Source organism: Andrographis paniculata, unplaced genomic scaffold (genome assembly GCF_009805555.1).
Source record: "Andrographis paniculata isolate CXL003 unplaced genomic scaffold, ASM980555v1 Contig51END, whole genome shotgun sequence".
Classification (NCBI taxonomy): domain Eukaryota; kingdom Viridiplantae; phylum Streptophyta; class Magnoliopsida; order Lamiales; family Acanthaceae; genus Andrographis; species Andrographis paniculata.
Genome location: NW_026137586.1, coordinates 3,814,362 through 3,841,344, shown reverse-complemented (window position 1 = coordinate 3,841,344; position 26,983 = coordinate 3,814,362). Strand labels below are relative to the sequence as shown.

The 26,983-nt window shown below is 34.2% G+C and overlaps 4 protein-coding genes across 8 annotated transcripts; all 4 read left to right on the top strand.

Moving 5' to 3' along the window:
- The first annotated feature begins 699 nt into the window (after positions 1-699).
- Positions 700-4,306, top strand: LOC127253871 (hydroxymethylglutaryl-CoA lyase, mitochondrial). Its single transcript, XM_051278668.1, has 8 exons — positions 700-1,001; positions 1,752-1,941; positions 2,055-2,220; positions 2,303-2,482; positions 2,570-2,650; positions 2,725-3,025; positions 3,095-3,210; positions 3,849-4,306. Exons 2-8 carry the CDS (start codon positions 1,775-1,777, stop codon positions 4,104-4,106), a joined length of 1,269 nt encoding a protein of 422 aa, XP_051134625.1. The 5' UTR covers positions 700-1,001; positions 1,752-1,774; the 3' UTR covers positions 4,107-4,306.
- Positions 4,307-17,326: 13,020 nt separating this feature from the next.
- On the top strand, positions 17,327-20,386 carry LOC127253647 (uncharacterized). The gene is made up of 6 exons (XM_051278325.1): positions 17,327-17,555; positions 18,255-18,305; positions 18,372-18,414; positions 19,048-19,088; positions 19,977-20,036; positions 20,164-20,386. The coding sequence occupies exons 1-6, from the start codon at positions 17,490-17,492 to the stop codon at positions 20,218-20,220; spliced, it is 318 nt and encodes a 105-aa protein (XP_051134282.1). The 5' UTR covers positions 17,327-17,489; the 3' UTR covers positions 20,221-20,386.
- Positions 20,387-20,519: 133 nt separating this feature from the next.
- Positions 20,520-23,829, top strand: LOC127253645 (protein NRT1/ PTR FAMILY 4.6-like). Of its 3 annotated transcripts, XM_051278319.1 has the most exons (8): positions 20,520-21,186; positions 21,252-21,332; positions 21,405-21,468; positions 21,549-21,766; positions 21,837-22,268; positions 22,385-22,861; positions 22,942-23,431; positions 23,505-23,829. In XM_051278319.1, exons 2-8 carry the CDS (start codon positions 21,330-21,332, stop codon positions 23,684-23,686), a joined length of 1,866 nt encoding a protein of 621 aa, XP_051134276.1. In that variant the 5' UTR covers positions 20,520-21,186; positions 21,252-21,329; the 3' UTR covers positions 23,687-23,829. The 3 variants fall into 3 exon arrangements, with proteins under 3 accessions (XP_051134276.1, XP_051134277.1, XP_051134275.1); XM_051278320.1 differs by lacking the exon at positions 20,520-21,186 and having other exon boundaries at positions 21,249-21,332; XM_051278318.1 differs by lacking the exons at positions 20,520-21,186; positions 21,252-21,332 and having other exon boundaries at positions 21,370-21,468.
- LOC127253646 (stomatal closure-related actin-binding protein 1-like) lies at positions 23,694-26,410 on the top strand. 3 transcript variants are annotated; one of them, XM_051278322.1, is made up of 6 exons: positions 23,697-24,450; positions 24,644-24,772; positions 24,887-24,979; positions 25,206-25,337; positions 25,539-25,607; positions 25,901-26,410. In XM_051278322.1, the coding sequence occupies exons 1-6, from the start codon at positions 24,202-24,204 to the stop codon at positions 25,979-25,981; spliced, it is 753 nt and encodes a 250-aa protein (XP_051134279.1). In that variant the 5' UTR covers positions 23,697-24,201; the 3' UTR covers positions 25,982-26,410. The 3 variants fall into 3 exon arrangements, with proteins under 3 accessions (XP_051134278.1, XP_051134279.1, XP_051134280.1); XM_051278321.1 differs by lacking the exon at positions 25,901-26,410 and having other exon boundaries at positions 23,694-24,450; positions 25,539-25,707; XM_051278323.1 differs by lacking the exon at positions 25,901-26,410 and having other exon boundaries at positions 24,274-24,482; positions 25,539-25,707.
- Positions 26,411-26,983: the final 573 nt, after the last annotated feature.

The following is a 26,983-nucleotide window of genomic DNA, read 5'->3' as shown; positions in this document are numbered from 1 at the left end:
ATTTTAAATTGAAATAATAATAATAATAATAATAATAATAATAATAAAAACCAATTTAAGTGTATGTAATATATTCATATTTTTTAAAACACATGTGATTTGGAAAACAAAAAGAACACTTCTTACAGTTAGACACAGGTTTAAAGAGATTTGAATTATGTTAAAAACACACACATAGAAAAAAAACATATTTACTTTTTTTTTTCAATAATTAACCTAAAATCTAATTTTGTATATTAGTAACACTATTTTTATATCAAAAAATGTTATTTAATACTTCCTCCGTTTCAGCTACCTTGTCTGTTTACGGTGGATACAGAAATTTAGGAGAGATATAATTAATAAATAATTAAAAATATATTAGTAAAAAATAATTATTATATAGTAAAAATAATTTAAAATTAAAATAATTAATTAGTTAAATAAAATTAAAAAAATAAAAAAAAAATTAAAGCGTATGACTATTATGAAAAAATGAAAAGTAACATAATAAGAATAAGTTGGACATAATTGAGTTCAATACTATTGTATACTAAAATTTTCAAAAATGCTAGTACTAGTATTTACTCAGAGGCGAAATTATTTATTAAGTTGGAAAATTGACCAACGCCCAACCGAAAGCCACCCACCATCCATGCTTCTTCAATTCATTCCTAATATCTATTTCCAAATCCTACCCCACACACTTCCCCTCCTCTCGATTGTTCCACTGAATCTCCAATACGACGCGCTAGGGCTGGCGGATGCGACAAACCTACCTAAGCCTGCTGTAAACTCTCTCCTCATTCACAATTCTTGGTGTGGGGTTCGCACTCGCACCACAGAAGCGATCGTCACGTGTTCCGTGGGTTTCCACTCCCAACTACTTCTTCCCCGCCCCCCTCTTTGCGTGTTTCACTGCTACACCCCAAAATTCTTGGAGATTTTGGCGATCCGGGCGAGGAATTCGAGGTTTTTGTTTTCCCGTCACCCAATTGAGGAAACTAGGCGTCGAATTTGCGGTATGGATGTTTCTTTGCCCTTTTCAACGTTTTGTTACTTTTTATTTTTTGGCAAACATTCTTTTGTTCTTGGCCCCCGGACTGAGACGATGGTTTGCTTTTGTTGAACGAACTATGGGATGAGGGGAGACTTCTGTTTTTTTTTTGTTCATTTCACTGTGATTGTGTTGATTCATGTGGCTGAATTATTATTATTATTATTATTCTTATTATTATTTAATATCCCAAAACAATTGCATATGTATTGGGAATTAGAATTCAAAATTTTGAATCTACCTGTCGGCTATTTTATAATGGTATTTTTTGGGGATTGATGCCATCGAGAACAATTAGGAATTCTTGGTACTTTTTGCGACTGCCACTTTAATTAGGATATTTTCATGTTTGGTGTTTCGAGGTCCATCGGTAAATGGATAAATTATATGCATTTGCTGCCAAGCATTGTCTGATGATGTAGTTAGCAATGGTGCATTGCTCGTTTCTGCACATTGCTGATGTTTTGCTATGGTTTGAATTGATTTTGATCTTGTTGATGTCACACGGGTCTGGTTTATGATTTAGGCTCCGATTTTTGCTAATCTGCTGTTTTCGATGCCAAGTTGGTTTGTGCTTAAAAAAATTTGATTAAAAAACTCATTGAGTTTTAAGTGGTTTGTGCTTCAATTGTTTGATGGTCGATGATAACGATGATGACGAGGCTTTTTAGTTGAACTTGAAATATGAGAATATTTGTCGTTGTAATTTATTCAGGTTTGATTGCATCCACCTCCACGATGTCGAGTTTGGAGCAGCCCCTTGGTCTTGACAAGCTGCCATGTTTGAGCAACATCGATGCGCCTTTTAGGTTTTCTTCCGGGGCTTGCCGGCCTATCCCTGAAGACATGGGAATGGGGAACTGCTGGATAGAAGGGAGAAGCTGCAGCTCATCTAATAGCTGCGAGTACGTATACTTGCTCAATATTACACTTTTTAGTTCCAATTCCGCTATCTGCATTCGAGTATCATGCTCAGTTTGTCATTTGTGCATGTGTGTGAACCCTGTTTTATCTTCAGTGACGATTTCGAAGAGTACGCCGAAGATCCCATTGGGTGGCGTACAAAAATGAGAAATTCGCTGAGCAGATCATCGAGTTTAGGCCGGAGTTGTGTAGCCTGTGGAACCACGACCAATTTTTCTTACTTGTCCAATTATAACGACACAAGGGGGTCGAAATATAGGGTAACCCTCAGAATTTTTCCTTATAAGTTAAAATTGCTTCTTGGTTTTGGAGCAAATTCCATATCTATTCTTTTCGGTGCAGCTATTCAAGGATATACCAAGGTATGTGAGGATAGTAGAAGTTGGCCCGCGGGATGGGTTACAAAATGAGAAGAAAATCGTCCCAACATCGGTCAAAGTGAAACTAATACTCAAATTGGTGTCCTCGGGCTTGTCTGTTGTTGAAGCGACCAGTTTCGTTTCGCCTAAGTGGGTGCCTCAGGTGATTGCTATGCTCCCATTCTAGTTTGTTCTCGAATACTTTTGATGATGTTGAGTGTTGTAATTTCTTTCCTTGATTGAAACTTAGCTGGCGGATGCGAAGGATGTGATGGATGCAGTTAAGCATTTGAAGGATGTTCGACTGCCCGTTCTGACACCAAATCTTAAGGTGAGCCGTGATGTTTTTTATTTCATTGATTCACGCATTTTGTGAATGAGAGCCATTAACACAACTGACTGCAGGGCTTCGAAGCTGCTGTTGCTGCTGGTGCCAAAGAAGTGGCTGTGTTCGCATCAGCCTCCGAGTCATTTTCAAAATCGAACATCAACTGCAGCATCGAAGAGAGCCTTGTGCGCTACCGCGCTGTGACATCGGCTGCCAGAAAACTCTCCATTCCCGTGCGAGGCTACGTGTCCTGCATCGTTGGCTGCCCTGTCGAAGGGTATATCTCCCCATCAAAAGTCGCGTATGTTGCCAAGGAGCTCCACGACATGGGCTGCTTCGAGATCTCGCTTGGAGACACAGTAGGCGTCGCTACACCTGGTAAAAGCATAGCAGCAACTGAATTTTCTTTCTTCCCTGAAGCTCTAGCTCATCAATGGCTTTCTACAGGCACTGTTCTCCCAATGCTTGAAGCTGTAATGGCAGTAGTCCCGATCGAGAAGATTGCTGTCCACTTCCACGACACGTATGGCCAGTCTCTTCCCAACATTCTCCTGTCCCTCCAAGTGAGTAGTTCAACTTGACTTGCAATTTAAGGCTGGCAAAATTTATCCTGACCCGAACCTGACGGAAAATAATTGGGGTTGGGTTGAGATTTTTGACCCAATTAATAATTGGGTCAAACTCGTTTAACCAATTTAATTAAATGGGTCAGGTTAAGGTCTACATTTTCGACTTGAAAATAACTCGTCTAACTTGTTTAATTAAATATTATTTTAAATTTAAATATATCTTCTAAATTTTATCAATATAATTCAATATTTATGGCCAATTTTATAAAAAAAAACAATAAAAAAATAAAGAATTGTGTTGTGTAGTAGTGTTTGTTAATTCCATTGTTCAATATCGGTTTCATGGTATGAATAAATAATTTTTTGCTTTAATATGTATATATATTATGCATTTGAAAATTTAGTTATTAGAAATTGTAATTTTAAATTAAAATTTAAAAATTTTAGATTTAAACAGGTTACATAGGTCAGATTAAAAGTTAGATTCATGTCAAGGATTTTGTAACCAGTTTAAAGCTGACCCGAACTTGAACTCCACCCGACCTCCGTTTTCCAGTCTTACTTGCAATAATATCTAGCGTTTCTCATCATCATTATTATTATTATTACATATGAATTTCCATTGTTGGTAGATGGGAATAAGCACGGTGGATTCATCGGTTTCGGGGCTAGGAGGTTGCCCGTACGCCAAGGGCGCTACAGGCAATGTGGCCACAGAGGATGTCATGTACATGCTCAATGGGCTTGGCATCAAAACAAATGTGGACATGGACAAGCTTCGTGCTGCCGGAGAGTATATCAACCACTACCTCGGCCGTGCATCTGGCTCCAAAACTGCCGTGGCCCTCACCCGCAGAGCCTCGCCCTTGCCCGATGCATCCATCGCCTAAAGACAATGATAATTTGATGAAAGAGGTTATTGGTATTTATCAATTTGGACAGGATGTATTGCCCTTAAGGAATATGTAATACTGAAAAATTAATGAAGTCTACTACTTACTGATACACAAGTAAAGTAACCACAAATAAGCTTAAGGTTCAAATGAGCATATAGGCTATACTCAATTCAATTTTACTCTATTATCTCAAACAGCTGTTGTACAAGTGTCACGAAATAGAGTGTTGTGCATTTGAGATCACATTAATGGGGTTTTAAAAAAAAATAATAATCCAAGTCAAACCTTGTTTAAAAGATCTAGTCTTAAAAATTCTTATATTTATAAAATGTAAGAATTTTCAAAATTCTTAAATATTCGAAAACTCTTACATTTTATAAATATAAAAATTTTGAAAACACTTAAAATATTAAAACTATAAGTTTTCAAAACTTTAACGTTCTCTTTTAACTATGTCATCTATATCATACCTTATTTTATTTAAAGTAGTTCTAGAAACTCTTGTATTTTTAATTATAGGAGTTTTGAGAATTTCTACACTTTTAATTTGAATTTAAATTTGGGTAAATTATATAACATTCTTTTGTATTTTTATTTAGTAAAAATGCACAAAACACTCTGTATTTTATTTATTTTTTATTGCGTAAAAAATTCCCTTATGTTAATTTAAAATTTGTACAAAACACTCTCCTTACCCAAAGTTCTAAATAAAAACCTAAATTATGCAAGTTTTATACAAACAAAATACCTAAAATATCTTAAATAATTTTTTTTGAATGAAATAAATAAATGAATAATTGATCAATTATTTATTTTTATAATTTTGTAAAAATCAGATAGCCATTTGTTTCCAAAAAATTATAAAATGAATGATTAATGAATTATTTATATTTTATTCAAAAAACTATTTAAGATATTTTATTGTTTTTATTTGTATAAAATTTGCATTATTGAGTTAATATTTACAATCAAATACTCCCTCCGTCCCATTGCAAGAGTGACATTTGTTTTTTGCACGTAGATTTTTGAACAGTAGTATTATATTGGATGTAGTAGAAAAAGACAAAAATACCCCTATTAGTATGGTGTAATGTAAAAGTAATGACACTTGTGTAATATATTGTAAGTTGAAATGATATTTATTATGTTAGGTAGGTAGTACAATTACTAAATTAGAAAATGGTAACCTTGTTTTGGGACGGACGAAAATAGAAAATGGTAACATTTCAATGGGACGGAGATAATATTAGTTTTGGATGAAAATGGTGTTTCGTGCAAATTTTACATTAACACAAGGAGTTTCACACAGTAAATAAAATACGAGGTGTTTTATGCATTTTAAATAAAATACAAGGGAGTTTTATATAATTTACCCTTTAAACTTTCTTAAATAATTTTTTGTATTTCAAATATTTGTATATGACATGTCTTTCATTTTTTAAGTAAAATTTCTTTTCAAAAAATCCTATATCGAGTTGTTATTTTTTGGACTAAATTATTTTATAATCTTTATACAATATTTTGTTTAATAAATTGTAAGTGAGAGTAAACAAGGTGTTAAATGAAATAATCTCTAGTTGGAGATCATAGAAAGAGCAAAGTAAAACGATTCAAATAATCACATAAATATCATGCATAGGTGAATGAGAAGTATATGAGTATGAGGTGAGCTGTGTTGGTGGAGTATGTTGTGCATGGAGGAACGTGTATGGATGATGGTGCAAGTGGCGGCGTTGGAGTGGACAGTGTTGAGAGGATCTGTGTATGAGAGAATTAGAACATAGGGCATAGGATGTATAAATATAGTAGATAAGTGGGCCAAATAAAATGAATAAGAATGGGCCAGCCCAATAGAACTAGAATGAAGTCCAAAGAGGAATAAATAGTCCAATTTGAAATTTGGTAGGTAAATTGTTTTTAGTAAGGTGACGGTTACTGTAGTAACATATAAAATTCAATACAGGATTGACAACACATAATATAAACACAAACAACCTATGATAGAAAGCTAGACAACACATGAATTGTGCTAACATAATACAAATACAATACATGAACTGACAACGTACAATATAGAGACAAATAACATATTATATAAAAATATACAACACATTATATAAAGACAGACAATATATGAATTATATTAGTACAAATATACACATAACATAATTTCATACAACCATAATAATTTGACCCTTCATCAAGAGAAATTGGGGTCTTATTGCAATCAAACGATAAACCATACACTTTCGCAAAATTCTTGTTGGTCACTATCCACTCAATCCCATTAGGTTAAACAAAATAGAGTGATCTATATCCTGCATACTAATTAGACGTGATTTAGGGTCAGGGCTAAAAGACCTAAGATTAACATGTAATAAGCCCTTACCAACAACAAATAAATTTACTCATGGGATGATTGCCCGTCATCGGAATTATATAATTTTTTATACCTCACATAAAGAAACACCACTTCAAACTATTTTACAAAACAAACAAACTCCAAACAAATCCTAAATTTCATAAAGAGTTAAAATCAATCATTTTTTGTCCCATTGTATATTATAATTCTAAATTTTGGTCCATTTCAAACTAAAATTTATCAATTTTAGTCTCATGGTAGCTGACAGTGACTGAATACGACTATGTTCATTACCTTGCTCTAAACATGACTATGTTCGTACCTCTGTTCACAACCATGTTGTGAACGTGGCCGTATTTTTGTCTGTGTTCATGCCGTGAACACAACTATTTTTCTATCCATATTTACGATCCTGTTCTTAACATGGTCATATATTAGGTCATGTTCACGGTTTGTTTTAAATATAATCATATTCTAGATCATATTCATTATCATGTTCACTTATTTGCTCAAATTATTTGATATATATATATTTATTTATAATTCAACACAAATATTTTTTACAATTATTTGAAACTATATAAAATAATCAAATTTTAATATTTTAAAAATAATTGCAAAAAAGAAATAAAATTATTATAACACTTCATCCACCCCTATGAAATGTCCATTTTTTCTATTTTTGTCCGTCCCATATAATTTTTCATTTTTTTTGAAAATATAATTATACACTTTACTTATATTTTAAATTTTATAATTTGTAATTTTTTAATTTTAATTAAACTATTTAGTTACTTTAATATTAACTTATAATTATATTTATTATATAATAATTATTTTTACTAATACACTTATTAATTATTTACTAATTATACTTTACGTAAATTTATGTATCTACACTTCTTACCCAAACTCATACAATATATTTTTAAATTAATATATAATATATACTTTATTCACTAAAAAAACTCAATAGTTTAATATAAAATATTACTATTTTTTATATTAACAATACAATTTTTCATACTTAGTATATAAAATTGTTATATAATAAATAATATAAGTAGATAAGTTTTGTAAGTATGAATATATATAGTGTATATATGTGATGTGATGTATGCATGTGATATTATGTATATGGTGACATAAATACAACTATATATGTATGGTTATATATATATATATGTAATAAAGATATGTATATACTAGCCATAAATGAGTGTAGAGAGAGAGACGAGTGCGCAGAGACAAGATGAGGAGAATTGTGTGTTTCCTTTCATTCCAAATAATACTACATATCTATAAGAGTATTCAACCAATTAAAAACATCCACACTTTACCTACACATGCGTATATACACACTACCTATACAATACATATATAGTGGTTGCGTGTCTTAACACTCCACTTGGATGTTTTTGTACAAATGATGTATCTCATTAAAATTTTACTATGAAAATGCCCTGTGGGAAAAATCACAGTGAAGGAAAAAGAGTACATCATTCGTGTATTAATGCGCTTCCCTTGTTTTGAGCTTCATTTGATATCTTTCAGCTGACGCATTCCAATTGCTTACACCAATTTGTTGAATGGTACAGTCGATAGCGCCTTTGTAAATAAAATTTGCAAAATTTTCAGATGATCGAATTTTTTGCACATTAATTTCACCACTTTTCTGAAGATCGTGAGTGAAAAAGAACTTTGGAGATATGTGTTTTGTATGATCGCCTTTAATATATCTTCTTTTCAATTGAGCTATACAAGCTATCTTCAAACAAAATTGTAGGATGTAATACATTATTAGAAATCAAGCCACAATTTTTCTGAATATGGTGAGTCATAGACCTTAACCAAACACATTCACGACTAGCGTCGTGAATTGCTAAAACCTCAGCAAGGTTTAAGGAAGTAGTTGTTATCGTCTGTTTAGTAGATCTTCAATAGATTGTTGTTCCACCATAAGTAAATAAATAGCCAGTTTGAGATTTTGCTTTGTGTGGATTAGACAGATAACCAAAATCAACATAACCACTTAATTCATTTCGAGATTCACTCGAATAAAATAAACTGAGGTCATGAGTCCCCGAAGATACCGAAAAATGTGTTTGATACCATTTCAATGGCGCTTCATGGGCGATGCGCTAAATCTGGCCGGTAAATTTATTGAGAAAGATATATCTGGTCTGGTACAATTTGCAAGGTACATTAATACGCTAGCGCTAAGATATGGTACCTCAAGGCCAAGTATTTCTTCATTTTCTTCTATTGGCCTAAATGAATCTTTACTGGGATCAAGGGACCTGACCACAATTAGTGTACTCAAAAAGTGAGATTTATTCATATAAAATTGCTTTAATACATTTTGGGTATATGTCGATTGATGGATAAATATTTTGTTATTAACATGATCCACTTGTAATCCCATAAAATATTTTATCTTTCCAAAATCTTTGATCTCAAATTCTTTCTTTAGATATTCAACTGCAATTTGGATCTCTTTTTTGGAGTTCCAATTAAATTGAGATCATCAACATATATTGCAGTAATGACAAAATTTGATCCATTTTTCTTAATAAAAATGCATGGGTCTATTGGATCATTAGTATAACCTTCTTTAATTAAAATTCACTAAAACAGTTATACCACATTCGCTCTGATTGTTTAAGTCCATACAATGACTTTTTCAATTTAATGGAATATGATTCATTTTGGTTTAATTTGTATGTTTGAGACATATTGAATCTCTTAGGAACTTTCATATAAATATCAGTATCTAAAGAGCCATAAAGATATGCAGTAACTACGCCTAAAAGACGCATGTCGAGCTTTTCTCGTACTGGTTGGCTCACAAGATATCTAAATATTATTCTATTAACAAGCGGAGAGTATGTTTAATCAAAATCTACTCCAAGTCTTTGTGAGAATCCTTGAGCTATAAGACGGGCTTTATATCTCACAATTTCATTATGTTAATTTTTTTTTTTTTCGTACAAACACTCATTTGTATCCAATTGGTTTTATACCATTTGGTTTCTGAATAATTGGTCCAAAGACCTCTATTTTGTTTAATGAGTCAAACTCTAATTGAATCGCATGTTCCCATTTTGGCCAGTCATTTCTTTCCCGACATTCGTGAACCGATTTTGGATTTGGATCATTGTTTTATTCCATTATATCAAGTGCTAAATTGTATGTGAAGACATTATCAATAATTGCCTCTTTACAGTTCCAACATTTTCTTGAAGTAACATAGTTCATTGAGTTTTTAATAACCTCATTATGTTCTTCAAGATCGTGCTCTTCTGGAGCAAGTATTTTATGGTTAACTTCCTCACTAGATTGAGATTTATCAATGTCAATCTTGATATTTTCATAATTATCATTCTTCATTCCTCTTTTCTTTCAAGGATGTTTGTCTTTGGAACCGATTGGTCTACCACGCTTTAAGTGTGTCGTTGATTCATTGAATGCAGCTTGAATATATGATCGAGTGACTTTACTCGAGTCATTGAATGCATCTGGTAACTGATTTGCAATATTTTGTAAATGTATAATGTGTTGAACTTCTAGTTCACACTGCTTTATACGAGGATCACAAAAATTCAATGAGATTTTCCAATTAATATCCCTTTTCGGTTCATTTTGTTTCCCCCAAATGTTGGAAAATATGATTCATCAAAATGACAATATGCAAATCTTGCAGTGAATAAATCACCCGTCATAGGTTCAAGATATTTTATAATTGACGGTGATTCATATCCAACATAAATGCCCAATCTACGTTGAGGACCCGTATTTGTACGTTTGGGGGTGGAATAGGAACATAAACAACACACCTAAAAATACGTAGATGAGATATATTTGGTTCGTGACCAAATACTAATTGCATAGGGGAATAACTATAATAGTTTGTTGGCCTCATTCTTATGAGTGTTCCTGCATGTATGATTTTATGCCCCCAAGCTGAAACGGGCAACATAGACCTCATCAGTAATGGTCTAAGTGAGTTTGCCAGACCATTTTGTGCATAAACATGAGCAACTGGGTGCTCTACATTGATTCCAATCGACATGCAATAATCATCAATTATATTCAATGAATATTCACCAATATTATCAAGATGTATAGTCTTAATTGGATTATCGGGGAATTGTGCCCGTAATTTAATAATTTGGGCAAACAATCTCACAAATGTCATATTGCGAGTATACAACAAACATATATGGGACCATCTTGTAGATGTATCAATAAGTACCATAAAATATTTAAATGACCCACACAGTGGGTCTATTGGTCCACATATATCCCTGTGTATTTTTCCAAAAATGTAGGTGATTCAATAGTTACTTTAACTAGCAATGGTCTAGTTATCAATTTTCCTTGTGTGCAGGCAACACGAGTTAACTCATTTGAGTTTAACACTTTTTTACTTTTTAATAAATGGAAATACGAATTTTCAATTATTCATCTTATCATTATACTGTCAGGATGCCCAAGATGATCATGCTATATTTGAAAATCGGTAGTCTTTTGATCTACCGTGAGGTGTGTTTCAACAACATCTAATCTGGAATAATATAAACCAGTAGAGAGTGAGGGCAATATCTCAATAATGTTGTAGACACTAAAAATATATGTCTAAATTCAATTAAATATTATGTATTTTGGAAGAAAATAAAATTCAAATAAAATAAATATATTGTATTTAATTATGCATATATGTTAATTTTTGTACAATAAATATCAACAATTAATGCAAAAATCTGCTTTAAATGGAAGATATCATACAAATATTATGCGCATAAATAGAGCCATAATAAATTTGGCAGAAAAATAAATAAATCTTATCAATAAATGAAGTATATAAATTAATATCTTCTGAAAAAATGCAATGATATAAAGATCTTGGCGAGAAAGAAAGATGCACAATCAAATCCGTCAAGAATGGAAAACGGCATCTAATGAAAAATGAAAGATTATAAAATCTTCATATTGGCCAATCAGGACGCGCCACGTGACATCATTCTAAAAGGAAGCCGAGGCCATCCTTACCCTATAAATAGGAGTCATGGCCAATTCATTTGACACACCGAAGTTACATTGAGGATTCAAGGAAAGGGGTAAGTCTCTAGACTCTCTATGTATTGTTCTTCATGTTCTTCGTGTCCTTCATGGCGTTCTTTGTCGAAAGCCACTAATTTGGACAAATGATCTAATATTGGTTGACGAATCGATGAAATTAACGTTTTTCATCGTATGCCTAAGCCAGAGGAAATATCAAAGCTCCCAAAGCCATTGAGGAATTCATCAAAGCCAAGGGAAGGTTTCCAAAGTTCCTTTCAAAGCTTCAAGATGTTCATCGCGTTCTTCAACAAAGCATCAACCAGACCTTCTTCGATCCAAAAGTCAAAGGGACACGCCGCCAAAAGTGTTATGGAGGACCAAATCCATCTCCTCCAAGATCAAAGCCACGAATCATCCAAAGAAGACATCAAATCTAAAGTTGAGGATCAAATCGCTTGCACGGAGACCGAAGCTCTCCAAAAGGCGGAAAAGGCAAACCAAAGATCAAAGCCTCGGATCGTCCGAAGAAGACATCAAATCCAAACTCGATGATAGAATCGCCCATACGGAGACCAAAGTCCTCTGAAAAGCGGCAAAGCCAAATCAAAAATCAAAACTTCGGATCGTCCAAAAAAGACATCAAATCCAAAGCCGACGATCAAATTGCTAATACGGAGACCAAAGCTCTCCAAAAGGCAGCAAAGCCAAATCAAATATCAAAGCCTTGGATCGTCCAAAGACATCAAATCCAAAGCCGAAGATCAAATCGCCCACATGGAGACCGAAGCTCTTCAAAAGGCGGAAAAGGCAAACCAAAATCAAAGCAGCGGATCGTCCAAAGAAGACATTAAATCCAAAGTCGACGATCAAATCGCCGACACGAAGACCAAAGCTCTCCAAAAGGCGGCAAAGCCAAACCAAAGATTAAAGCCGCGGATCGTCTAAAGAAAACATCAAATCCAAAGCCGATGATCAAATCGCCCACACGGAGGCCGAAGCTCTCCAAAAGGCTGAAAAGACAAATCAAATATCAAAGCCGCGGATCGTCCAAAGAAGACATCAAATCCAAAGCCGACAATCAAGTCGCCCACACGAAGACCAAAGTCCTCAAAAAATGGCAAAATCAAAGTAAAGATCAAAGCCTCCAATTGTATAAAGAAGACATAAAATTCAAAGTCGATGATCAAATCGCCTAGACAGAGACCAAAGCTCTCCAAAAGGCGGCAAAGCCAAATCAAAGATCAAAGTCTCGGATCATCCAAAGAGGACATCAAATCCAAAGCCGCCGATCAAATCGCCTACACGGACACCAAAACCCTTCAAAGTCCGGCAAAATCAAACTGAAGACCAAATCTCTTCGAATTAAAGAAGTCATCGAAAACCAAGTTGGAAAACAAATCGACCCGGAAGGAGAATCAAAGGACCTATTTAGAGAATAGGATCCGCTTTAAATCCAAATTAAATATAATTTATACAAATTTTTGTGTTTATTAAAAATAACACAATTTTTTGTCTACGATGCATTTCCTTTTATCAATGATATTGTTGATCAATAAAAATTCACCATTGGTATCACTCATAATTTCAACGTGATAACCATTTTTCCAAATGTCATGAAAGCTCAGTAAATTTCTTCGAGCTTTAATGGCCAACAGTGCATACTGTATCATAATTTTTGTCCCCGCAGGGAGAAATATAATGGCTTCTCCAGAGCCTTCAATTAATTTCACACTGCCACTTATTATATTGACATTCATCATTTTTCTTTTCAAATAGGAGAAATATTTTTCATGTTTCAATATAGTATGTGTCGTTGCACTGTCAATGAAACACATATTTGCCTCATTTTGATTGACATCCATTTAACCTTCAAATATAATAAACGCTGTATTAATAAAGACAATTATAACTATTACAAAATGCATTACAGAAAGGTAATATGCGACAATTTAAATATTACAAAATATAAAATAGCATAATGTAAAATGACATAGTATGTTTGTCACTGGGGGTTTGCTGAATCGACAAAAAAATCAGCTATATCAAGATGCGTTGTGTCATAATCCAGAAGATCATCATAGAGGTCGTCTTCATTATCAACGTGATTAATCTCGACCTCCTTCCCCTTTTTCTGCAGTGAGGCTTGATAAAGATCGGCTAGGTGTTTGGTTGTTCTGCAGGTATTGGCTCAATGGCCTTCAATGCAACACCGATTACAAATGTCGATTTGCCTATTTCTCTATTTAGCCTTTTTATGTTATATCCTCATATTGGGATTTACGCTGATTCCTGTTAATGTCAAAATCGCGGTGATTGTAAGGGGTGTATCAACCGCGTTGACTCTCACGACCGCGACTGCGTCCACGGTCTCTATCATGTCCTCGGTCTCGTTCAGAAAATGTCACGTTCGCTTCAGGGAACATACTGGAACCAGTGGGCCGGGACTGATGATTTTTCATCAATAACTCATTGTTTTTCTTGGCTAATAAAAGACATGCTATGAGCTATGAGTACTTTTGAATTTTTTTTTTCACGATACTGCTGTTGCAGCACAACATTAGAAGCATGAAAGGTAGAGAGAGTCTTTTCCAATTTATCATTCTCAGTAATATTTTCTCCGCAGAGTTTTAACTGAGAATATGATGGATAGTAGAGTTATATTCTGTAACAATTTTGTAATCCTGCAATCGCAAGTTAAGCCAATCATGTCGAGCTTTCGGGAGAGTGATATATTTCAAATGGTCAAATCTCTCCCTTAATTCATTCCAAAAATCAAGTGGATCTTTCACCGTCAAATATTCGGACTGTAAAGGAATGTCCAACTGGTGACGAATGAAAATAATAGTCTTTGCTCAATCATGACTTGTAACCGTATTTTCACTAGAAATTGTATGAACAAGGCCTATATCAGATGCATTTCTACATCCAGGGACCAAGTCAAAAAATTATTACCGGTGAAAGAAAAATGTTTAAAAGAAAATTTTGCAAGATTTTCCATAATTTTAAAAAATAGATAATATAAATAGTATAAAAATAAAACTTACTACAAATAAAATAGATAAAAACCTTTATGCTGATAACATGCTATATAATAAATAATACTCCCTCCATCCCTTAACAATTTATCAATTTTCTATTTTTGTTCAGTCCCATAACAAAATATTCATTTTCTTTTTTAGTAATTGTACATTCTACTAACATTAAAAATACTCTTACAACTTACAATATATTACACAAATATCATTACCTTTACCTCACACAATACTAATGAGTTATTTTAGTTTTTTCTACTTTATTTATACTATATCTCAATATAATACTAATATTTTTAAATTTTCGTGCAAAAAACAAACGGATACATATATAAGAGACGAAGATAGTGTAAGTAAGTAGGTAAGTTTTGTAAGTATGAATATATATAGTATATATATATGTGATGTGACGTATGTATGTGATATTATGCATATGGTGACATAAATATAACTATATGTATGTATGGTTATATATATGTGTAATAAAGATATGTATGTATTAGCAATAAATGAGTGTGCACGGAGAGAGAGAAGTGCGGTTAATTCGATCCTGCACCCGGAACATGTGCCCAGATTGCGCCACGCGCCACATGGCGCAATCTGTAAATTTTATTTTTTTTTAATTTTTTATTAAATTTCTCCACTTCTTCTTTATCTTTTCGTCTAAACTTTAGTGCGGCGGGCTTCTCCAATGGTGAGGGTCACACGCGACGCATTTCCAATGGTCAGATATAACTTCCGGTCATTCCACTGTTGAAATCTTGCTGTTCTCCGACCGCTGTCCTAATCACTTGGTTATATATCTAAGAAGTCTAAATTCTCCCTCCCAATTTCAAGGCGGTTCTTGTGCTTTCTAAGAAAAAAATTTTTTGAGGAGTTTTTGCATTTCTAGCAGCAGTATATCAAAGTTGTTGCAATTTTTTTACGCTTAGATGATTTTAGAAATGGTTTTGATCTGATTTGGTGTAAGTTTTGAGTTTTTGATTATGTAATTTACGGGTTGAATTCTTCTATTATTTTTTGTTGTCCAACCATTATTTGAAAAACTCCAAGAAATTATGATTCCAATTATTATTGTGCTTTGGCGTTTCAATTTTTGCATCAGTAGGAAAATCAATTGTATTGTGGATTGGAAAATTGTGTTCGATTTTTCGTTTTGAGATAGTGACACTGTCTTGTAGGAAGAGGACAAAAAATATAAAAAACCGTCTCTTAAAAGAAGAGTTCTTTGAACCTCAGAGTTGGAAGGATGATAATAGTTTCAGGGCAATCCATTTAAAGCAATCGAAGGTTACAATGATGTCGAAAATGCCGTCGTCGTTCATTGTAGAAATTGGGAAAAAAACATAAAGAAAGAATTTTTTTTTTAAAAAAAAAAAACTGCTGGAGATGGAAGAATGACAATATTTCAACTGTGAAATAATCAGAACTTATTTTCCCGGTCGTCGGAGACTTTGCTATGCAACTTATCCGGTTGGAACAGAAGTTTAAAACATCAAATTTTCAAAATAGGGTGTGTTTGTTTGTGGGTTTGAATTTTAGATTTGAATTTTTGAGTATTTTGAAGTTAGGATTTTATATATGTGTTTGTTCGGGGGTTTGAATTTGTAACGATTATATTTAAATAAATTATTATTTTATTAAAAAAATTAATATATTGATGTGATAGTTTAAAAAATAAATATTTAAATATAAATAAAAAATTTGTGATTAATGAATAAATGTATAATTTGATTTGACGTGTACGAATAAAAAAATCTAAACTCACATATACAATCGGTTTTCATCTGCTTAAAGCAAGTCATTTGAATAGTAAAAAATGTGAATTGTAATAGTTGTATGATTTGAAATAAATATGTATTGATGTGATGTTTTGAATGTAAAATTAATTTTTAGTATAATATAAAAAATAAAAAAATAGATATTTGATTTGATGTTTTTGAGAAAAAATTTTTGAATCAGAATTTTGTCAAAATCCTTCAAACGAACACACCTTAGTTGATTTGGTCAACAGTGAGGGAGGAGAATTGTGTGTGTCCTTTCGTTCCAAATAGTAGTACTACACATTTAATTACACATGCATACACACACTATCTATACAATATATACACAGTGGCTGCGTCTCTTAACAAAAATAAATTTATCTAAAAATATTAATTGAATAAAATCATTATTATGGTTATTTATTACTTTTTTCATCCAATTTAATTTGTCAATTATTTTTATTTCTGTCTTTCACACGTAATTTATTTTTTTTTTAATAATATAATTATACACTTTAATCATATTTTAAAATTCATAATTTATATTTTTTTATTTCAATTAAATTATTTAGTCATATTAATTTTAATTTATAATTATTTTTATTAAATTATAATTACTTACTAATTATACAATACCTACAACTCTATGTCTAAGTTAAATAAGACAAATTAGCTGGAAGGAATAATATTTATTAATTATTCTTTAGATACAAATAATAACTAAAAAATAGAGAAAATCAATTATTAACCAATATTGTTATTTTACTTATTTGTTTTCATAAATTTTATAAAATACTATTTAAAATGTTTTTATAAAAATGAAAAAAATAATTATTAGTGATTTTATATTTAAAAATATTATTTATTTATTATATATCTTATGCAAATAAAAAAAATATTATACGCTCAATTTTAATCTCGCCCCAAACATATCGAAGACGGTCAGGAACAAGGAGTATATATAATTGTAAAAAGCGATTCTGGCAAGAGCAACTAGCGACTTTAATAGTAACAACAGGGCAGGGTAGAGTAGAATTGTGGTTAAGGGTGATTGACTGATTGCCTGCCTTCGTTCCGCAGATTCGAATTTCCCGAGAGACAGTCGTTCAGATTCCGCTTCTATTTGCCGAAAACGCGAACGGAAGCCTGAAGCCCCATGGATGAGCGAGAGTTTCAGAAGGTGTTGGAGCTCTTCCCCGTTGTCCGATCTCGCGATTATCACGTAAACATCCGAATCCATTTTGTGTGTATTTCTGTACGTCTAGGTTTTTTACTTGTCAATGTGAGTACGTTTGAATTCGTACAAATGCAATCTTGTGTGTTTGTTGTGTACCATACCCCTTGGTTAAGCTTTGTGAGAGGTTAAAAATTGCATTGCATAAGAATGTTGGTCGCTTTGATGTTCTCTCTCTCTTAATCATAACATTTAGGTTTATCTAAGTTCGACCACTGGGTATTTTGTATGAAATTATTGATGAAAGAGCACGGAATCCGAAATGCGAAAGTTGTTGATTAAGACATCTAAAAAGACAATAAAACTATTAGCGCAAATGTTGGCTGTTCGATATTTTGGCTTTGGTAGAAGATGGAAGCAGCACACATAAGTGTGCCTTTTTTAATTTATAAATCTGGGTTTCATTAATCTGTGTAGCATATAATTTTCATCTTCTGTATATATGAATTTGACAAAGCTGTGAAGGAATATGATATTTTGACTATATCAAATTTAAAGGTTGTTGTAAGATAGCTAATAAAACTTCTATTAACTTTTTAATCTCGAATTGTTTCCTATATGTTGAATGGTTGATCACTTGATCTTAAGGGCAGTGTATATTTAGATTAAGAAGGCCAATTTTCACCTTCAGTTCCTTTTTTCATTCCTTCAACTTGTGAATGTTTAGCTGTTATTTTCTACTTTCAGGCAGAATTAGATCCTTCAAGACCATCAACTCAATCTGGACAAAGTTCAGAGGTACTGCATAATATTTATGCTCCCATCTCTAGATTTCTGGTATCTAAAAGTAAAATGTTCTTTCAGGTAAAAGAGTGGCAAGATGGATGGAACACTGAGGATAGAAAAGGTATGAGGATATCTTGAATTGACAATCATGGGTGCCACTCGTGTATGGGTTTATTAGTTTTTTATGGTTTTGAATGGCGTGCTACACTCATTACAGTCTGCAGTCTAACTGCATGCCTTAGAGAGCCCAATTCAGTCTTTCTTACTTTTGGCCTTTTTGTATCAATAACACATGGCAGAATGCTCATTGTATTGTTTCATTTTGTAACCAATGCTTCCTTATGCCCAATATAAAGAATTCTGTTGGATTTCTTCAATTAGATTTATAGTATGTTCTTTTCTTTCTTTTATTTTTTTGTAGATCTTAATGGTATCAGCAAAGTTTAGAAGCTATTCTATCTTTAGTTGTTTTTAACTTCAGGGCAATTTAATCAACCTTGCAGTGTATTTCACAGCACTATTCTTTCTGTCAACTTCACTTCCTATGTGGTCACAATTTCCCTTTTCAGCATATCTTCGTGTTTTTACTGCAAACTGAATGAACTAGACTAGTTATATGAGGAAGGTGATCATTCTGGAATAATACTTCCTAGGCAAGTGGCATTATTGGTATGGCATCTAGATACTATCAAGTTAGACTTTTCTTTGTTGTAAATTGGTACATTACCTATGGTTATGTTGATTGTGGCAACAGAAGCATTTTGGGGGAAATTGAAGTCAGCTGCTGAGAAGAAGGTATTTCTTCTATTTCTTGGTAACTGGCATATTGTAAACTATGATGTTTTGCTTCTAAGGTTCATTGACCTAGGTATCTTTATGGATCTTGAGGTATTTCTTTCTATTTGAGTTGCTTGTTGATTCAAGGCCATAAATGTAATATGCTTTTCTTTGAATTATGACCATGATCTATACCAATTTTGTAGACTTTCTAGTCTTAGAGGGCGTTAGGTCCAAATAAAATTTTTAAATTGTTGAATTCTTAAGTTTATACGTAATAAAGCGTGCTATATTATTATTATTATTATTATTATTATTATTATTTCAATTCAATCTATTATTTACCCTCCAATAACATCACATACCACACAGTGTACGAAAAGCATACCTTTTCCCATTAAGCATTAAGTTACAAGTTTAATCACTTAGTTATGAACTTGTTTTACCTGATACATTTAGGGTGTGTTTGTTTGAGAGGCTTTCCCAAACTTCCACTATTCATAAAAAATTTCCCTCCCAAAAACTTCAAATCAAACATCTATTTTTCAATTTTTATATTATACTAAAAATCAATTTTACATTAAAAACATCACATCAACACCTATTTATATCACATCATACAGCTATTCAGATTCAAATATTTTACTATTCAAATCCCAACTCAAAATCCAAACTCCAAAACAAACACACCCCTAGTATCACTTAGTAAGTGAATTTCTTTTTTGTTATCTAACAGACAATGAAATACAGTACCGAATTGCGTTTAATCGATAAGTGACATTACCAGCCAGCTTAGGTTTGAACTTGAGCTTTTCTATAGTATTCCTGGTTCATCACTTGCATATCACTCTGTATAGTGAAAGGAAATAAATTTCCATACTTCTATCACTCACTCTCGTTTTTCAGGTGGGTGCAGCTGATGCTGAAAATTTTTGCAAGGCGTTTCAACAAGTTTATAAGAAACTAGTAAGGGAATTGAAGAAATAAATAAATCCTTGTTTACTTCTGCTACTGCAGTTACCCACATAATTGAATATGATATTTCGTATTAATTTTCCTATAAACAATGGTGACATTCGTCTCTGTCATGCAGGTGTATGAAGAATTAACATTGGATGCTGCTAAGAATATTATAAACTCAAGGTCTTAATCATATATAAAGATGGCTGCTACTACTGCATACAAGTCCCCATCAAAACATTGGCATCATGATATACTATGAATTTTATGTTGAAGCATTTGGGACTTTGCTCGATTTCTGGCTGTGGATATGTACTATAACATGATGTTTTTTGAGTATTACATATTTTTGCATACTTGTCTGTGTTTCTGCTTATTCTATGAATTTGATTGCTGTATAGTATTGGGAAATCCTTCCCAGATTTCATATCTCTTTCTCTCTATGGAATGGGCATATTTGTAAGTGGGTTACCTTTCTCAGTTCAAGAACACATGTTAATGTCTTGAATCTTATACTGGCAGGGTCTGAGTTGAAGTCCCAGATTATTTAGATATCACTGCCCTTCAAACACTCATTTGCAAGGGTTGTTTCTCGAAAGTAAAATCTTTCCAGCTGATTTTTCCTTTATTACCAGGTTGCTGAAATCAGGCCCTTCTTCAAAATGTCAAAAGGACTTTGAATGATTGCCACCTATTTATGATTCTATATGGCCATGTTTGTTGTGTTGGATTGTATTGTCTATAAACCAACCTTGTAAACATTGTGTATGTTTATTTTGATTTTTCCTTATAATCATATAACTGATCAAGAAGCTACAAGTTAAAGCCAAAGAGATGATAGGAGGTATTCAGGTTTAATATTGAATCTAGTGGCCAAGGAATGCAGTGTACAAAAACAGGTATCCAAAGCTGATGATGGTTTTCAAGTTTAATAGAGTATGTTTTATTGCAGGCTAACAGAATATTTTCATCCAAAATGCTCCTGATGTGGACTTTCCATGGGACCTTATTTTGGAATTTTGTCCAGATCAGATATTGCTAACAGTATCTCATCTGACTATACTTCTGTCTGAATTTCCTTAAAAGTCTAGGCAAAGTGGAGTAAATACAAATCCAGGGATATGCATTGGCACAGCTTCATGCTTTTGCTCTTCAGGTATGATTCTCAAACCAGAATTTATTTTAGAATGCATAAGATTCAATGAGTGTATTTTCATCCAGGAACACATACTGGAATATCAGACCTGAGAGATTTCAGATCATCGTATAAACAACGGTGCTGTCTGATTGTCCGAACGCATGGTACGAGTTCAAGGTGCATCTTCCCGGACCATATTTCTCCATGATGCTCATTTTCATCTTGTTTACATGCAGGAAAGGCTGTATTCCATGGAGCCCAGAAAGCAGGGTGGATTCAGGGCTTGCATGTTTGTTTTTGGTAAGTTGAATCAGCTCTGTATTTATGAATCTGCTCATGTGTATAACGACAGTAATATCGAAAGTTTTGCGCTGTGGCAGTTCTGGGAGCCCTGGAGAACATTGGATTTGCTGCAAACATATCGACAATGTATCTCTATTTCCACCGCGGGCTCTTCTTCAGCATTTCTGCCTCAGCCAACACTCTTACGAACTTTCTTGGTTCGACGTTCTTACTCACGGTTGTAGGAGGCTTCATCTCAGATACTTACCTCAACAGGCTCCATACTTGCCTCTTTTTCGGCTTTCTTGAAATACTGGTACTGGTAGAACAGAAACCATTTACAATTCTATTCCTTGTTGGAGCCTAATGTCCTCTTTTGTATTTAGGGATTGCTAATGCTTACAATCCAGGCGAATACCAAGAACCTGCAGCCTGATCCTGATCCATGCAACAACAAGCAGAGTTGCATCCATGGCGGCAAGGCCTTCATGTTTTATACCTCTTTGTGCATGTTGGCTTTAGGGTATGGCGGAGTAAAGGGATCCATTGCCGCACTCGGTGCTGATCAGTTTGATCGATCGGATCCTGAAGGTGCCAAGGGCGTTGCCAGCTATTTCAACTACTTCCAGTTCAGCACGACCATAGGATCCCTGATAGGAGTGACGGCAGTGGTGTGGATTGCCCTGGATAAGGGCTGGCACTGGGCTTTCTTCACCAGTCTTGTGACTGCTTTCGTCGGGTTTGTTGTGCTTGCTCTTGGAAAGCCTTTCTACTTGTTCCAGCCTCTGGCAACAAGTCCCATTGTTAGGATATCACAGGTCTGTCAAAATATCTTGGAAACTTGCTTCTTGAGGTTTGGATTGGATTGGATTTGTTTGGTTTGGTTTGTATGAATGAAGTAAGTAACATAATTTCTTTCTGGGTGGATTTGCAGGTGATTATTGGTGCAATTCGGAACAGGAATCTTAGCTTGCCTGAAAACTCGGATGAATTGTATAAAGGAAGGGACAGTTGTGAAGAAAGGGTTGTGCACACCGATCAGTTCAGGTTCCTTGACAAAGCTGCTGTTCCTTGGCCCCGACGGCAAGTCTGCACAGTAACACAGGTAGAAGAAGTGAAGATACTGCTACGGATGGCTCCAATCTTTGGGAGCACCATAATACTGAATACATGCTTGGCACAGCTGCAGACATTCTCAGTCCTCCAAGGATCCATCATGGAGCCTCACTTGGCCACTCTAAACATTCCGTCCCCATCCATACCAGTTATTCCATTGCTTTTCATGGCCATTTTTCTCCCCCTCTACGAGATCTTCTTCATCCCATTTGCACGAAAGATCACAGGCCATCCTAGCGGGATAACTCAGCTCCAACGCGTAGGCATTGGCCTAGCTCTCTCTGTCCTTTCAATGGTATTGGTAACAATAATCTTACATTACATACATGCTTCTCTCTAGTCTAGTCCTTTTAAATTATGTATTGTTTTTCTCAGGTAATAGCTGGAATAGTAGAGGTGAAACGAAGAGAACAAGCTCTAGCAGATCCCGAGAAGCCGCCGATCAGCCTCTTCTGGCTCTCATTCCAGTACGGCGTATTTGGAGTTGCAGACATGTTCGCCATGGTCGGCCTGATGGAGTTCTTCTACAAAGAGGCCCCATCTGGGATGAGGTCTCTGTCCACATCCTTGACTCTACTGTCCTTGTCCTTTGGGTATTTCTTGAGCACTGCGTTCGTCCACATTTTCAATGCTGTCACCAAGAAGATCACTTCAGACAAACAAGGGTGGCTACAGGCGTCTGACTTGGACCACAGTAGACTCAGCTATTTCTACTGGTTTTTAGCCGTCCTTAGTGCCATCAATTTTGGGAATTATCTCTTCTGGGCATCGTGGTTCAATGCAGCACAGAAATCTGATCAAGATAGCAAAACCAGTGATTTCGATCCGATGGAGGGAGGGTCGGGTCTCCTTAATCAGATAGATAGTAAGGATGGTGATGGATTCCTATTTCTCAATCAAAGCCATCTCTCATCTTTTTTCCCATCTGAAATTGAAAGGTAGGTATGAAAGACACCGCACCACACCACACACGGGGCAGCTTGTCGTTAATGGAGTGCTGGGAGAAGGCGGGCGATTATTTCGTTTTCCTTCTTTTTTGGGGGCTTCGAAAAGCATACGGAATCATTTCCTCTCCACTTACCTTCTTCAGACTTATGATCCTTCTTCTTTGGCTCTGTAGTCAATTTCTCTGCTCTATAAATTACAATCGTTTTTTTATCCCTTCTACTTTCCAGGACAAAGATCTCCTAGTTTTTGTATATTCATCATCTGTGAGTAACATTTTTTGTGATAAAAATCTCTGGGTTTTCAGTAGTTTCTTTATGCCTCGGTATTGTGCTTTGTTGTCTTTTCTGGGTTGATGAAGTTGATTCTGAGTTTATGCTTTCATCTATATGTGATGCTTGGATTGTCTTTGGTGTGTTTGTTTGTTGGTTTTGTTCATATTGTTTTGATTTTCCGTTGGTAAGGAATGATATGGTTATGAAATTTGGGAATTTCTTTGATGCTCAATTTCTTGGGTGTGAGCTTGCAAATTTTTCGCTTTGTTTTCTTGAATGAAGCAAGGGTTAAAGATCAGGTTAACTGCCTGAGTTTATTAGTATAACAATGTAAACGTGATACTGTCTCTTAGTTGATCTTAGCTTGTTGGTTGAACTGCTGTTATCTATTTGAAGTAACTGCTGATCCAATTATATGACGAGGTTAAGCTGGGGTTTTAGCTACACAATGCAAAAGGATGCAGGTTCACAAGTGTCTGCCCATGTACATTTCACTACAAGTCGGTTTCCAGATTATATAATAGGGGCTGACGATGAGATTGTAGAATATCAAGAGTACTCCAATTCATTGCCCATGAAAGCTACAGTTGCAAGGGAAACTGCCATGTTACTGGAGCAGCATAACCGCATATCGGTATGCGACCTTGCAAGGAATTTGAGAAAGGTTTGGCTGCAGCTGCAAAGCTCTCGGAAGAGGTTTAATCTCTTATGGAAAAATAGTATTGTTCGTTCAGATTTTGCTTAGTATCTTGAGTAGCAAACGTTTGAAACATTAGTGTTATTACTACCTCAAAACTTACTCCAGGCAAGCGATGCATGTCTCTTGCAGTTCTAATGTCATCTACTTGTGGATTCAGGCAAGACTAAAAGAGGTTGTTTCATTGGAGAAGCACATACTTATAAAGAAACTCAAAGATGCACTTCAAGCTCTGAGAGGGCGTGTAGCTGGGAAGAACAGAGATGATTTGGAGGATGCTATGGCTATGGTTTGTTATCTGATTATGCTTCAGTATCCATCTTTTAACGTGGCCTCACCTTCTTTATTGCAAAATTTTAGTGCTGACAGACATTCCCATGTGTCATTTATGTTATGTCCCCAGGTTGAAGCTTTAACGATTCAATTGACCAAGAGTGAAGAAGAGTTGCTTCACGAGAATGCTGAAATGAAAAAAGTCGCTGCTTTCTTGAAACAGGTAAAATTCACTAAATGCGGCTGTTAGATGCTAAGATTTTACTTCCTCGATCATCCCAGAACTTTATGGAAACTCTTCTTCATTATAGAATCTGTGTTGCAATGAGCTGTTCCTTTGTACTGATGTTGACCATCCCATCCCAGTGGACGTGAATTGTGAAATGCGATGCTATAATATTTTTTAGTTATCACTGCGCCGATTGATTTTTCTACCTAGTGCATTGCAGGCTTATGAAGATGCCAAAAAACATGTTAATGAAGAAAGAGCCTGTGCACGGGTTGAAATTGAGAATGCAAGGGGAGCTGTACAGAGAGTGGAAGAAGCCTTCCAAGAACAGGAAAGAACTTCTGGCAAACAGGTTTCTGATGCAAATCCTTCCCTTTACCATTTTAGAAAGTCAAGAATTCAGAAACATCTTGCAATGCATCTAATACAGTCGAAAACTTTTTGAAGTTTCTAACTTTCAAAATTAGCTATTCTGACGTCGATCATTCATCTCCCCTAGCAATTCGCAAATCTTCAATGTAAATTATACTTGTCCTTTTGTTTTTATGATCAGGACATGGAAGAATTGATGAGGGAAATTCAAGAAGCTAGGCGAATCAAAATGCTGCATCAGCCCAGTAAGGTAAATTACACACATGCTGTGCTCTGCTTTAGCTTTTGTTTTGTAGCACAGTGTGATTACAGTAATGTTCCATTAATGCCCTAAATTACTTCATTAAGCATCCTTCTTCACTCATCAGAGGCCAACTGAGGTTGAACATAATCTCAATTTATCTAAGAATACCACCTTAGTCAACATGATTGCTGAATTTTTTGATCCTTGAATTTTCTCCAATTTCATAATCCCCTTCTCCAATAACTCACGAACATGGTGAAACTTCAACTCAATATGTTCCGTTCTTACATGGAATGCAGGATTCTTTGTCAAGTGGATTGCGCTCTGATTGTCGCTATACAAACTACTATTTTTCAGATCTCTACCCAATTCAAGCATAAAATTTTGCAGCCAAACCTTCTCCTTGCTAGCCTTCGGCACTCAATGTACTCAGCTTCTATTGTCGACAAAACAATTACCTTATGCAGCTTCGAAGTCCATGATATTTTTGTCCCACCATAAATGAACACATATCCAGATGTGCTCTTCCTTTTATGCCAAGTTGGCTTCTACGAATTCAGCCAAGCAAGACTCTCTTCTCTCGAAGATCAGTGCCTTATCTGTAGTGCCTTATCGAAGAAAAAAGCTGATCTGCCGAAAAAGTAGGAGGAAGAAGAAGAAATAGGGTGTGTTAGGGAAATAGAAATCGGTTTTGGTAGGGATAAGATTGGAGAAGATGAAGTGGGTGGGAGAGAGGCTACATTAAATTAAATTTTAAAGTAGTAGTATTACAAAAATTAAGAATAATTCAAATTATAACTGAATTCAATTATTTAACTTTTAATTTTATAAAATTAATTATATTTAATTATTTTAATTACTTATTATTAATTATAATTAAAAAATATAAAATTTTATATTTAAATTTTTTACGGATATTTGACCGATACATCGAGACGATACGCCGCGACGTATCTGAAACTGTGAAGGCCGATTCGCGACAATGAACCATGATCTTAACCGTTGATCTATCTCCATCCGGTTACTGTAACTTTTTCAGAACCCTCGTGAATTATAAGATCGGAAGGATACCTATTGAAGTTATATACCATGCATATAAACATATGGTGAAGAAATATTGTATTTTAGGAAACAAAAAGTCAAATTTATCCGGTTATAATAAATAATCTGCGAATTAAGAGAATGCATCATAATATATTTATTTGAACATCATTAGAGTAAATTACATATGGAGTGCATTTCACAATATAACATTATAATAATATTACAAAGACATCAATTGTGATACCATATATATCATTATATTTTGAATATGTACCATTTTGAAAAGTAATTATTTGCAAATATTTTTTATTTTATTTAATTAATTTAATTAAGAATAT

Bases quoted from the DNA above. Each gene is read 5' to 3' on its own strand.
- LOC127253647 (XM_051278325.1), top strand. From the start codon at position 17,490: ATGGATGAGCGAGAGTTTCAGAAGGTGTTGGAGCTCTTCCCCGTTGTC. The intron at 17,556-18,254 runs GTAAACATCCGA...TTCTACTTTCAG, and splicing joins TCCGATCTCGCGATTATCAC to GCAGAATTAGATCCTTCAAG. The intron at 18,306-18,371 runs GTACTGCATAAT...ATGTTCTTTCAG, and splicing joins AATCTGGACAAAGTTCAGAG to GTAAAAGAGTGGCAAGATGG.
- LOC127253645 (XM_051278318.1), top strand. From the start codon at position 21,399: ATGCAGGAAAGGCTGTATTCCATGGAGCCCAGAAAGCAGGGTGGATTC. The intron at 21,469-21,548 runs GTAAGTTGAATC...GCGCTGTGGCAG, and splicing joins GGCTTGCATGTTTGTTTTTG to TTCTGGGAGCCCTGGAGAAC. The intron at 22,862-22,941 runs GTATTGGTAACA...TGTTTTTCTCAG, and splicing joins CTCTCTCTGTCCTTTCAATG to GTAATAGCTGGAATAGTAGA.
- LOC127253871 (XM_051278668.1), top strand. From the start codon at position 1,775: ATGTCGAGTTTGGAGCAGCCCCTTGGTCTTGACAAGCTGCCATGTTTG. The intron at 2,483-2,569 runs GTGATTGCTATG...ATTGAAACTTAG, and splicing joins CGCCTAAGTGGGTGCCTCAG to CTGGCGGATGCGAAGGATGT. The intron at 3,211-3,848 runs GTGAGTAGTTCA...CATTGTTGGTAG, and splicing joins ACATTCTCCTGTCCCTCCAA to ATGGGAATAAGCACGGTGGA.
- LOC127253646 (XM_051278321.1), top strand. From the start codon at position 24,202: ATGACGAGGTTAAGCTGGGGTTTTAGCTACACAATGCAAAAGGATGCA. The intron at 24,773-24,886 runs GTTTGTTATCTG...TTATGTCCCCAG, and splicing joins TGGAGGATGCTATGGCTATG to GTTGAAGCTTTAACGATTCA. The intron at 25,338-25,538 runs GTTTCTGATGCA...TTTTATGATCAG, and splicing joins AAAGAACTTCTGGCAAACAG to GACATGGAAGAATTGATGAG.